The sequence below is a fragment of the Diabrotica virgifera genome, chromosome 1 (genome assembly GCF_917563875.1).
Source record: "Diabrotica virgifera virgifera chromosome 1, PGI_DIABVI_V3a".
Lineage (NCBI taxonomy): Eukaryota > Metazoa > Arthropoda > Insecta > Coleoptera > Chrysomelidae > Diabrotica > Diabrotica virgifera.
In genome coordinates, this window is record NC_065443.1 from 204528819 (window position 1) to 204542182 (window position 13364).

Here is a 13364-nt window from a genome sequence, read left to right on the forward strand (position 1 = left end):
TAGACGGTTTTTCGCAAATAACTCAAAAATTGAGTATTTTGTCGAAAAAGACGTTCTTAGCAAAAATATAGCCTATAAAAAAGTAAAAAAAATGGTGTACGCGTTAGGTCTCTGGATCTCGTAGAACCAGAGTTATAGCCAATGAAAAATATATTCATATTCACCAAATTTCAAATAGAATATTTCGACGTGAAATATCCAAAAAATCAAGCACTTTTTGGGGAAAATCTATTATAACTTTTTTAAAGTGTTCAAAAAAAACTTTATTTGTGTTTTTACAAAAAGTTTCTAAGTTTAAGCAAGTTACGCTCAAAATAAAGTTGGTCCCTTTTGTTTTTGCAAAAAAAAAATCGGTAAGACCACTCCCCTAATTAGTAACTTAAATTAAATTAATCATTACCGCTCCACAAATTATTTTACTTATGTTGTGTTTATATGATCTGTAAGTTTCATCGATTCAAAGTGCTTATTTTTGAAAAAATTTGGTTTCAAAGTAAAATTTTTAAAAATTTAAATTTTGAAAAATATGTTTTTTTTCAAAATAACTTAAAAATTGTTAGAGATACCAAAAATCTCGAAAAACGAAAAAAGTTAGATTTGCTTTTCTGAATATCATGTATTTTTTTGTTTTTCTGTTGGACAAAAATTGATTAAGATTTGGTGTTTCTAAATTTGCATACATTCGTGATCAGTGACTCGTTTAACCCCTTTTAACTACAGCCTTTTCAATAATAAGGACTTTGAACCGATGAAACTTACAAATCATATAAACAATATATACAGGAGTCAAGAAACTTATGAAGTCGTAACGATTAAGTTCATTTAAGATACTAATTAGGGGATGATTTTCTCGATTTTTTTACCAAAACCAAAAGGGACTAACTTTATTTTGAGCGTAACTTGTTTAATTTTGATGCTAGAAATTTTTTTATAAAACAAAAATGAAGCTTTTTTATACACTTTAAATAAGTTGTAATGAGTTTTCCCCGAAATGTGCTTCATTTTTGGTTATTTCACGTTAAAGTATTCCATTTGGAATTTGACGAATATGAACCTATTTTTCATTAGCTATAACTCTGCTTCTACTAGGTGTAGAGACGTGATGTATACACCATTTTTTTAAATTTTTTACAGGCTATATTTTTGCTAAGAATGTTTTTTCGACAAAATACTTACTATTTGAGTTATTTGCGAAAAACCGTCTAAAAGCTTGGTTATTTTGTTGAAAAAATGAACATATTCACTGCCAAATAACTCGAAAAGTATTGACTTAGTGAAAAAACTCTATAGGACAAAAGTTACTTAAAATTAGCCAGTTTATCCATTTCCTGGCTTTCTTTGGACGAAAATTTTTTCACTCCCAAGAGGGGGTGAAAACCACCCCCAGGGGAAAAGCACATATCGGCACAATATCACTTTTTTTCTTTGACTTGTTAGCTATGTGTATGCCAAACTTCATGTCAATCCAAGCGGTTCTTTACAATTTAGAGGTTTTGCAATATTTTACCGTTAAAGAACGGACTATTAGAAGAACGAATTTAAAATGTTCTGTGATATAAAATAGTTCAAACGACCCGTGACGTCACATAGTTCTACTATATGTTTATGTTTATTATTATATTTAAGTATACTTTAGACGTCGACTTTGCAAAGTAACAAGACACTTACTCAAGACACACACACTACACATTACAGCTGAGTTAGTGATAAGTTATACAATTACGTGGCTAAAGGTTCTAGTTCTAAACCAAGGCCAGAATCAGAGAAAAAAAAGGTATATTTTATTGGCCTCCACCTAATTGGGTATTTGGCCAGCTCATCGTCGCGGAATAAGGGAAATATATTTATATTCTAATGACATTTATCGTATGTCATTGTAATAATATATACCAGTTTGTTGAGATTGGAGTTTGATACAGTTTTTGAAGGAAAGGAAAGAAGGTTTACTATGGAAAATAAAAGAAAACACTATAAGTGTTGTTTAGTGCCATTTTGTAAAAGTACAATTTAAAATAGTTCAAACGATAAAAAAACACTTGTGACGTCACATAACTGTATTTTCTACTGACGTTTATAATGTCTAATTTAAAATTATATAGAATTTTGTTTACTTTGTTGCCAAACAATTATTGTTATAATTAAGACAACTTCTTTGTTTCAGTTTTTCAGGTACAATATTAATTCCTACTACAAAATTCCACATTTTTTACGTTTACCCTTACACATACTATATTTGACAATATTGTCGTTCACTCATTCACGACAATTTAGCAACGTTTGATAAAATTTCTATAAAAAAATTACCCTAGGTCCATGGGAGAAGTCGAAAAGATAGTTCATAATTTTATCGGTATACGTATAATCGCTGTTCGTTAATAAGAAAGTCTTGGCTCCACTCTCTCTTAGCCTACTCAAAAACATTGGAAGACGTTCATCTTTTTTGACATATTTTTCTAAATTTTCGATTGTCCTATTTTTGAGGTCCCCATGTAAATGGACATAGTCTACTGCGTTTCTAACATCCTGAAAACAAAACAAGTTAATATGTTTTAAAAAATTTAAGCTACAAATAATCAAGGTTATATTTTTTCTGAAGTGTTAATCAGGCGTGATGTTTACATTCATTGCTATTTTTTTTTGTTTTATGTTTACTGGCTACGTCAAACAATTAACAAAGGATTCAAGGAATTAAAACTTTTAGTAGAAATAAAACCAACGCAAAGATGGTATATAGATATTCTATACCTACGTGGCCCAACAAATAATACTCAGTTATTATTCGACAAAAAATGTCGACATTAGCTTCCTGCTAGCTCAACACACTCATTCCCACGATATTCTAAATTCGCAATCACTCAATTTTGGGTCGACGGGTTATAAAACGGCTTGATATCTCGAACTAGAGTTTGAACTTAAGTTTGAAAACAGAAGATTATCACTAGCAGCCAAATCAGGTAAATAAGGTGCATGTGGCACTAATACAAAATCCAGTTCATCAATTCATTGTACTCCCTAGTTTGGGGACAGGTTCGTTATTCAAATGGAAATAACTTGATTATTTACCAAATAAAGTCGTTCCTCTTGTGTTAACGAAATTAGTGGAAAAATTTTCACAAATTAATATTATTCGCTGTATTTCTCTTTAGTAATGATGGAGCCTAGTTTCAGCGATGGTCCTTAAAAGCAGCAAAAAGTGTGTTATCCCACGGATTTTTGACTCAGTATTTTCCTAATACTATATGGTAAATGTTTTTAATCATGTCGGAGCTACTAGCTTTTGGACGTATCGGGGTTTATTTGAGCTTATACGACCATAACAGGAGCAAAATAAATTAAAAACCTACAATATATTGTTACATAGCCATCATCAGCAAAACTGGAACAAATTATGAGTAAATTGAGTACAGTGAGAACGGCATATGGTTTGAAAATCAAAAAGCCAAAGTAATGATCATTCATAGAAACGGAAACAATCAAACAGAGATAGGAAACATGTCAGGGTACGAAGTACTTAGACAATTTAATCACTGAAGTTCCATCATACAGTGGATGTGGCAAAGATCAGATCCGTCGACGAATCACCATGGCCAGATAGACAGCAGCCACATTCACAAAATTATGAAGGAATACTGAAATCACAAAAATAAAAAAGAAACATGAACAATGAAAAAATCCGATGCGAAGCGTATAATAGCATTTGAAATGTGGGTCTACCGAAAAATGTTGGGCATGCCATATAACACAAATAATTCAATACTACAACTATAGAGCAAAATATACTATACCCTGTTTTTAATTCAGGAGGAGTAAACTCAAAAGACATATTCACATCTAATGTTACTAAAAAAATTATCAAATATATTTTCTTAGCAGATTTATTTGGTGCATTCATACCACTAGAAGAAGAGAAAGCAAGGAACGAATGATAGGTGAAGGTAACGTAGCGAGCAAACGATCCAAAGGAATATCTCCAGTACGATGGTCGGACCAAATAAAGAACTTGACTGGTTACTCATTCTCCGACACAAAATATACACCTCAGGATAGAAATAATTGGAGAGCAAGAGTCAAAGGAATTAACATGACGCCACGACATCCGAAGGAGAAAAGGTAGAGGAGAAGAAAGGATTGGCACCTATTATTTTCTGGACAATAAAAGTTAAACTGATATATTTTTTTTTCAATTACGTTGATTATTTTTGAGGGAAACAATGACATAATTATTAAAAATCCAGAATTGTTGCCAATTTGTAAAATACTTTTAAAGAGGATGATGATGAAGTCATAAAAAATTTTAACAAGTGACTTTTTTTGAATTTTGAACCAAAATTGATTAATTTAAGAGCATGGGCGCAAAATGTCTCCTGTCAAAATGTTCAATGTGTTTTAGATGTATTCATTTTTTTTTCGAATCCTGAGAAAACTAATAAATATTTTTGAAAAATTTAAACGTAGAATGGCAGAAATTATTACTGAGCGAGGGCCCTGAGTCTATAATGTTTATTTTAATAAGTTACAGGGGTGAAAATAAAAAAGAAATTTTAGTGTGATTTTTAATTGTAAATATGTCATTTGAAAGAAACTTTTTATTTATTCTAAGGGACTTTTGGCCCTTGGTAATAACGTATTCTTTCATTCTGCGTTTAAATTAAACAAAAAATACTTAATATAGTTTACTCAGGATTCGAAACAAATGAATACATTTAAAACACATTGAAAATTTTGACAGGCGACATTTTGCGCCTTTGCCCTTAATCTTATGGTTAATAAATATGACGCTTCGGACAGATATTATACAGGGTGTAACAAAAAGTCAGGCTTATCGAAAAAGTACTAAGAGGCAAAAAAGTTTTAAAAACATTGTGTTTAACTAATGGTTCCACAATAATGATTTAGTTGGAAAGTAAACAAATATCTGGGGGGGTTTAAGGAAACAAAAATTTCCCTGTTATTTTTTTTATTGTTCCTGGAATATGAATGCCACATGTCCATTTTCAATAAAAAAAATCTCTAATAGTTTTCGAAATGTTGGAAAAAAAATCGATTTTCATTTCGTAACTTCAAAGGGCTGTAACTTTTTTTTATCACATTGGTACTATAAGGTAAGTTAAGTTCAATCGAACTACTTTTGTGCTAAAATTGCTAAAGGAGAAAAATCAGCCCAACAAGGTGATAAGGATAATTAAAGACATTAATACAAAGAACAAAACCAACATAAAAGTCCAGAATTAACTAACATCGGAAGTAGAAATCAACTCGGGAATCAGACAAGGGGATAGCTTGAGCCCATTGCTTTTTAATTTAGTAATGGACAAAATCATAGAAAGTTCTCTTCTTCTTCCTCTTCTTATATTAGGCCTCTTGACCTGTTCTTAACCGATTTTGAGCTTGTATTCGTAGCTGTGATGTTGACTGCCAGCTATCTCTCCACCTTTTAAAGGGCCTTCCTATTGGTCTCTTGTCTGTTGGCTTTGAATCTCTGGCTATACGAACTATTATCTCGCTGTCCATTCCCGTCACATGCTGATTCCACTCTCGTCTTCTCTGTCTTCCCCACCGTACTATGTCTTTTATGTTACAGAGATCTCTTATTCTGTCGTTTGGTATTCTGTCTCTCAGTGTTTTCCCAGTTATTGACCTCAAAGTTCTCATTTCTTATGTTCTCAGAATCCTCTTGCTTTCTGCTGTGTCGCATCTTGTTTCTATCGCGTACGTCATGATCGGTCTTACACATGATTTGTATATGCGTACTTTCCCTTCCAGCCTCATATCTTTATTTCTCCAGATGACATCCCTCACACATCCTGACTGGAGATTTAAAATTTCCGGAAAAATTGGGTGCAGGAAAAAAACCTGTTTTTCCGGAAAAAAAAAACAGGAAAAAATGGAAAAATACGGAAAAATTGACATTTGTTACAATATACTAAACAAATTCTGCATCCGTATCAAAATCGGTGAATTTAGTAGAATTCGATAGATCTATATTATCAGAAATGCCTTTTGTCTTTAAGTAGGTATATAAAAGACACAATATTAAAAAATATACCCCAACAAGTTAACCAGACTAGTTCTCTTATTGAAAGCTTGCTAAAATATGTATGTTGAAGAACGCTACGAATTTTGTTCTAAGCTGATAAACTTTGCAGCCTCTTGATGCTCGCTTTAAAGAAGAATAATTGAATGAAGACCAACTAATGGAAGCCATAGACTTCATTTCTGAAATGGCTTGTTCACTAAGGCCCGGTCTTTTCACTTCCGAATAACTAGTTATCGAGAACAGATTTACATGTAATCTGCAGGATAAACTTCCCGATAACTATTTATTCGGAGGTGAAAAGACTGGGCCTAAACCTAGATGTAGGGAAGGTGGTGGCAAATCTAGCCCAATTTAGAACAAAAACTGGATTTTTTAGTCGAAATTCTTTATGGGATAGTGCAAATATGGAGTACTAATCCCGTTATATGGTAGCAAGGTTTATGTACATCGCAGCCACTTATGCCAATTGCCTCCCGAATTTTAAATGAACCTCCATATTCCGCCTCTTCAGAAAGAAACTGGTCTTTACATGACCTCATATATACAAGCAAAAATATTATGTTATCACAGGATAAAATTTATAAGTTGTTGCTATTGATTTAAATTTGGTTATAAACGAAAAACAGATATTGATTTACGATACTAGACCAGATCCACTTTTAAAAGAGACTGACAAAAATCATGTTGTTTGTGTTATCCGTTCAGGATGATGAAGCGGAGATCGAGTCTGAATCAGATGCTTGGTCTGAAGATTCAGAATCAGACTCAGATAAAAATATACCACTGAGCAATTTGGTTAAATAATGTGCTTTCTACCTTTGAAGTTTCAGTTTTGACACAATTAAATTCTCTTAGTTTAAGTAGGTACACTTAAGTCTCAATTAAAAAATATTTTCAAATTTTCCCATTTTTTCCAATTTTTCCAATGGTCTGGAAAAAAACAGAAAAAAACCTGTTTTTTCGCAATTTTTCCCGTTTTTTTTTCCGATATGTTAATTCTCTAATCCTGACACGTAATTGGCTTTATTTTCATGCTTTCGGACGCTCTCTTTAACATCTCCATTACTACATGGTACTACATAGACTCCCAGATATTCGAAACTCGAAACTTGTTCAATTACAGTATGCGGCAAAATAAACAGTACTGAAATGAATATTTAAATGTTTATGATTATTTATATATCTAGTATACATGATATAGCGTTGCAAACATTATTCACGACGACGCACGTTCCCGACAAAACAGATGTTAAAGATGCCCTCTGGCCAGTGGCGGATCTAAGCGGAGAGAAAATAAGGAAATTACCCCCCTAACAAGGTCCTAGATTAAAGAAAAAAAATTGTTCAAACCTAAAAATATATTAGCTGCCATGAAACCGAAACCACAGAAAGACAAATTCAACCCAATAAACACGCTAGTTAGGAAAATTAAGGGAACTTAATGCCTATAAGTTATCATTTATGTCTTTTATGTAATCCGAGTTTATCTTTTTTATGTCTTTTGGTGGATTTTTTATTGGAAGCTCCCTCCTAAGGCAAATTTCCTCCCAAGGTAAATTTCTAGATCCGCCATTGCCTCTGGCATGAAAAAATCTTTAATTCTAGTCCGCAATTCCGAAATGGCAGACGGTGGATCTGTCTGACTCCTTCAGCATTCCCCATATGTACGCATCTGGTGGCGTTAGTTCTGGTGAGTGGTAACTCCCAAAATTATCGTGCAGTGTTCGAAGTGTGACAACCTGTCACACTGCCAGGAAGTAATACAATACTTCCTGGCAGTGTGACAGGTTGTCCCGTCCTGCTGAAACCATTATTGACTTTAAGTTTGGACCGTTTTCGTGACCTGTTCCGTATGACCGAAAATAGTACTCCACCATAAAATTTTTTTCTGCAAAACTGAGAACCATTCTGAAGCACCTAAGGTTACGTTCACTACGGAGACCATTGCATGGTATCCTAGCCTAGAGCATAGTATCCTACTCTTCATATTCGTGAATTCTCGCATATAAAATAATGCATTTATTTTACCTGGCGATCGAAACTATATTATCGATCGCTATGTAAAATAAATGCATTATTTTGAATGCCAGAATTCACGAATATGAAGAGTAGGATATACTATGCTCTAGGCTAGGATACCATGCGATGGTCTCCCTAGTGAACGTAACCTAACATTATCACGACATTCACATACGTTATAACGACGTTCGGAAACCACTTAGTACGTTTCGGCGCCTGACACATAAAAATTTAAGGATTTATATCCTTTTCCTGTACTTTTGACTTTTGGTCCTAGAATATGTGATTTAATTTATGACCTGCCTTTTTGTTGCACCTTGTATAATGCCGCATATTAGGAAGGATTACTGTTGACTATCCCTTATCAAACAACTTATAAAGTTGTTGAAAAAAGTAAAGTTGACTTACCTGAAAAATAGATTTGTACGACATCAGAAGTTCTCCACATTTTACTCCCGTGTCGGTTTTGGAGTATTCCTTACAATTGGTGAAAAAGTCTACTAAACAAGCTAACAAATAAGTCTCAGGTAAATTAAATAGTGTATTCAGTACGTACACTCGAGATTCGTCCAGCGTTAAAAATTTATTGGGATATAGTTCATAAACACGGGAACTGAAACATGAAAAATATTATAGCTGAAGGAAATATAAAATAATATTTTATTATATTTCCTTTATTATAATTATGTTATATTATTATAAAAGATGAAAAATACCTGCAAATTCTGCGTATAACAAAATGAATAGAAATTCCTTTTTTAAATACATACTTATATTTTGTGAAAAATTATTGTTTAAAAAAACAATTATTGTTTAAAAGGTACTTACTGCTTTATAAATTCGAATCCATGCACACATACTAAAATATTTCCATATGCGTCTACTTTTAAAAGATTTCCATACAATGAGTCGAACCACAATCCTCTAAAAAATACAATTAAAATATAAGGAATGTATGAAAAATTAGAATTTAATTGTTTATTGTTTAATATTTAATAGTGAACGATTCAATATCACACTAATTTGTCACTACAGCCCTCAGAGCTTCAACATTTATAATAGGCGAGCGGCTCCCAAAATGACACGGTACTGACCACGGTGTGATGAATGGCAAATTTTGGTCATACTCTATGTTTTTGATGGTGCTGAAAACGAAAATTAGGCTTATTTTGAATTGTAAGTGAGGAAACATTGTCGATTTCACCCTGAAAATATAAAAAAATGAAATCACGCTTTTCTGAGTTTAACTCGCTACAGCTTTGTTTGATTTTAATTTTTTTTTTTTTTTTGAAATCTTTATGGCATATCTTTTTCACTTTTCTGAAGATTATAGGACCTATTGCAAGCCTTCAATCTTATTCTAATAAAAGTTATGAATTTTTTACAGTAAAAAGTGCACATTTGTGATTTGCAAAGTTTAATCGCAAAAGTTAAGTGACACAATTTAAAATATAGCTTTTTAATCACGTTTACGTAAAAATATAGAGTAGAAATTTTCTGTGGAGTTATTAATCAAAATGTTGTATAAAAAAATGGTGTACCTTTTAATACCGACGTTATATCTACACCCCCCAACATAACGCTTATTTCTCGAGATACTGACCACGGGTGGTAAATGACTAATTTTGGTCTTACTTTATGTTTCTGATGGTGCTGGAAACGAAAATGAAGTTAATTTTAAATTTTAAGTGGGGGAACATTGTCAAAATCGCAATGTTACCCTAAAAATTAAAAAAAAATGAAATCACGTTTTTCTTAAAATTAAAAGTTGCACCATTTTTTTCTATAAAACATTTTGATCTAAAACGCCCCATAAAACTTTTTTGCACTCTATATAAACGTGATTAAAAAGCTAAATTTCAAATTTTGTCATTCAACTTTTGCGATTTAACTTTGCAAGCAATTCACAAATCTGCACCTTTTACTTTAAAAAATTCATAACTTTAATTAGAATAACATTGAAGGCTTGCAACGGCTCCCATAGTCTTTAGAAAGGCGAATGATATGCTATAAACATTTCAGAAAAAAAAATTAAAACTAAACAGAGTTGTAGCTAGTTAAACGCAGAAAGAAGTGATTTTTTTTTATTTTATTTTTAGGGTAAATCTGCGTTTTTGACAATGTTTCCCCACATAAAATTTAAAATAAACTTAATTTTCGTTTTCAGCACGATCAAGAACATACAGTAAAACCAAAATTAGCAATGCAACACCCGTGGTCAGTATCTCGAGAAATAAGTCTTATTTTGAGGGTGTATCACCTTGATAATAAAAGTTACACCATTTTTTTTTTCTATAAAAAATTTTGATCTACACTTTTGATCTTTTGTCACTCAACTTTTGTGATTTAATTTTGCAATTCACGAATCTGCACCTTTTACTTTAAAAAATTCATTACTTTTATTAGAATAAGACTGAAGGCTTGCAACAGGTCCCATAGTCTTCAGAACGGTGAAGAATATATGCTATAAAAACTTCACAGAAAAAAATATTAAAAGGGAACAGAGTTGTAGCGAGTTAAACGAAAATTAACGTGATTTTTTGTTTTTATTTTTAGGGTAAAATTGTGTTTTTGACAAAGTTCCCCCACTTAAAATTCAAAATAAGCCTCATTTTCATTTTCATCGCCATCAAAAACATAAAGTAAGACCAAAATTAGCCATTCACCGCCCGTGGTCAGTATCTCAAGAAATAAGCGTTATTTTGGGGGGTGTGCCGCTCGTCTATAAGTTTTCTAGCTTTAACGGTCCTTTTGTACGTTGATATAAATAAATTTACAATCAAATGGATATGTACGTGAGTTAGAGAGAGATAATAGATTTTGCCAGTCGCCAGTTCATAAATATTTCTGCAGATATTACTCTTAGAGCCAGGCAGGTGCTTACTCTTATCTTATAGATAGATAATAAAGTAGATACATATAATTTGATCAGTCATACCAAAGTGTTATAGTTCCTCTACATAATCGGCTTAGCTCTCGCTGTGTTAGTAGCAGTTTATTGTGAGATTTTTACATAAAAAGACTTACCTTACTGCAAATGTTGGATCATACTCAAATTGTAAAATTTCTTGTGGGTATCCTATCGATACCATATGCTCCTTAACTAAATCGAAACCTAATTTTTCATATTCGGGAGATTTGTACTCTAAAAAAAAAAGAAAAATAATATACTTGTATATTATAAGTTATAACAGGATTTTTATGACGACCCTTTCTCACTTTACTATGAATAAGGGCGTAAAAATGGATGCTAATGTGAAAAATTGAGATCATTGGTTTAAGCTTATTACAAGCCTCCTCCACAACGAATAAAATCCGGTATGGGATTTGAGGCGAGAAATTAATTTTTTAAATACTGGAGGGTCAAAGTGTGATTGTGGACCTTTTCAGATTGTTTGGTCTATTTGGGCTATTAATTCGTCTAAGACGTTTTCGTTATGCAATGAGATTGGGAACCACTGAAAACTTGTCCCACTGTGTTTTATTTACACAATTTACTGAACCCAACCTAAGAGTCCATCAGAATTTCTTAACTCTCCTACTCCTTCCAGGAGCTCGACACGCGTCCGAGCCAGCATGGCTGGCCAATGGCCATGCTTCTCTGCAAGGCTGGCCAATGGCCATGCTGGCTCGGACGCGGTGTGGACTCGGTGCGGATATGTGTGGCCCAACCTTTAAGGGTAGACAAGGCATACTTAGTGAGCAAAAAAGCGTAACGCGAAAGCAGTTGATCGGTGGTCTATCTATCTCTTTTAACCAAGCGATCCGAGCATGTGACAGACAAATATGGCTAACCACTCAATCCTTAATATTGGCGTTACACCTCGATGCACAGAGTGGCCCATACCTTGCCTAATCTACAGTTATTATATCTATGTAGGCGCCACCTCTAAACTTCCCCTGTTATATTTATGTCTATTAAGCTAGAATAACCATTTCATAAGGGAGCTATGAGACTTACCCCATATTTTTTTGCTATTTTATTGCTAATTTATTACGCAAATTAAAAATGTATTGTAGAGGTGTGCATGCTAACAAAAGCTACTGAGGACGCCTGAAATGGTAGAAACAGCCTGTCTAGCGGGTGTGCAACCCTCTGAATCGAAAACAAGCAAAACCATCATTTATTATTTTATTTCCTTTACTCGGTTTGAATACTGAAAGTTCCTCTGCTGTCCGTTTCCTAGACGAATGAAGGCGGAATGTGATCGTTTCCCTTTCGTTTTCTAAAGTCGCAGATTAAGGATGTACCAGTAAGAACTTTCAACGCGAAAAGTCTCAGGTTTAAATCACTATTTACCATTTTAATTTTTATTAAATTGGTGGATTCTGCATCTGAGACTTCAATTTGTTATGAGATGTCGCTGTATCGCGTCTAATGGGAAATTTGAATTATTTTTCAGATTCCCTTTAAAATGATGGTGGAGCTATTTTTCGATTCAGAGGTGTGCAGCCTGTCTAGCGGGTGTGCAACCCTCTGAATCGAAAACAAGCAAAACCATCATTTATTATTTTATTTCCTTTACTCGGTTTGAGTACTGAAAGTTCCTCTGCTGTCCGTTTCCTAGACGAATGAAGGCGGAATGTGATCGTTTCCCTTTCGTTTTCTATAATTCGTCGTCTGCTGTCTTATTAATTGAAAAAGTCGCAGATTAAGGATGTACCAGTAAGAACTTTCAACGCGAAAAATCTCAGGTTTAAATCACTATTTACCATTTTAATTTTTATTAAATTGGTGGATTCTGCATCTGAGACTCTTCAATTTGTTATGAGATGTCGCTGTATCGCGTCTAATGGGAAATTTGAATTATTTTTCAGATTCCCTTTAAAATGATGGTGGAGCTATTTTTCGATTCAGAGGTGTGCAGCCTGTCTAGCGGGTGTGCAACCCTCTGAATCGAAAACAAGCAAAACCACCATTTATTAATTTATTATATAAAAATGTATTGTATCAACCCCTTCAAAGAAACAGGTGGATATTCCAGCTTAATATTAAGCTAGAATAGCCAACATTCATATTTCCGGAACGAAAGTAGATAGAGGGTCGCTTCTGGTGGCATATTTTATTGCTAATTAATTGCTGAAAGACGGGGTATACAAGAATTTACAAACTCACCCCCTCCAACCCCTTCCGTTATCATCATTTTCCGGATTTCACAAAAAGTGAAAATAACCAGTTTAAAAACCTAAAACCAAGTGTGTATTTTTTTGCTAATTAATTGCTACAGGTCTACGCCAAAAATGCATTTTTTGCTTCATCCCCTAACGAGCAACAATGGCTACTGAAGTTCAGTACTTAAGCTACAAT

General features: G+C 33.3%; 1 protein-coding gene across 4 annotated transcripts in view; it reads right to left on the reverse strand.

Moving 5' to 3' along the window:
- LOC114335071 (cytosolic purine 5'-nucleotidase) overlaps positions 1-13364 on the reverse strand; it is a 176565-nt gene that overhangs the window by 26634 nt on the left and 136567 nt on the right. For all 4 annotated transcript variants that reach the window (XM_028285226.2, XM_028285223.2, XM_028285227.2 and 1 more), the window contains exons 3-6: positions 11084-11201; positions 8885-8980; positions 8465-8669; positions 2305-2523 (exon numbers count right to left, since the gene is read on the reverse strand). In XM_028285226.2, the coding sequence (XP_028141027.1) occupies positions 2305-2523; positions 8465-8669; positions 8885-8980; positions 11084-11201 (638 nt within the window). The remainder of the gene's footprint in view (positions 1-2304; positions 2524-8464; positions 8670-8884; positions 8981-11083; positions 11202-13364) is intronic.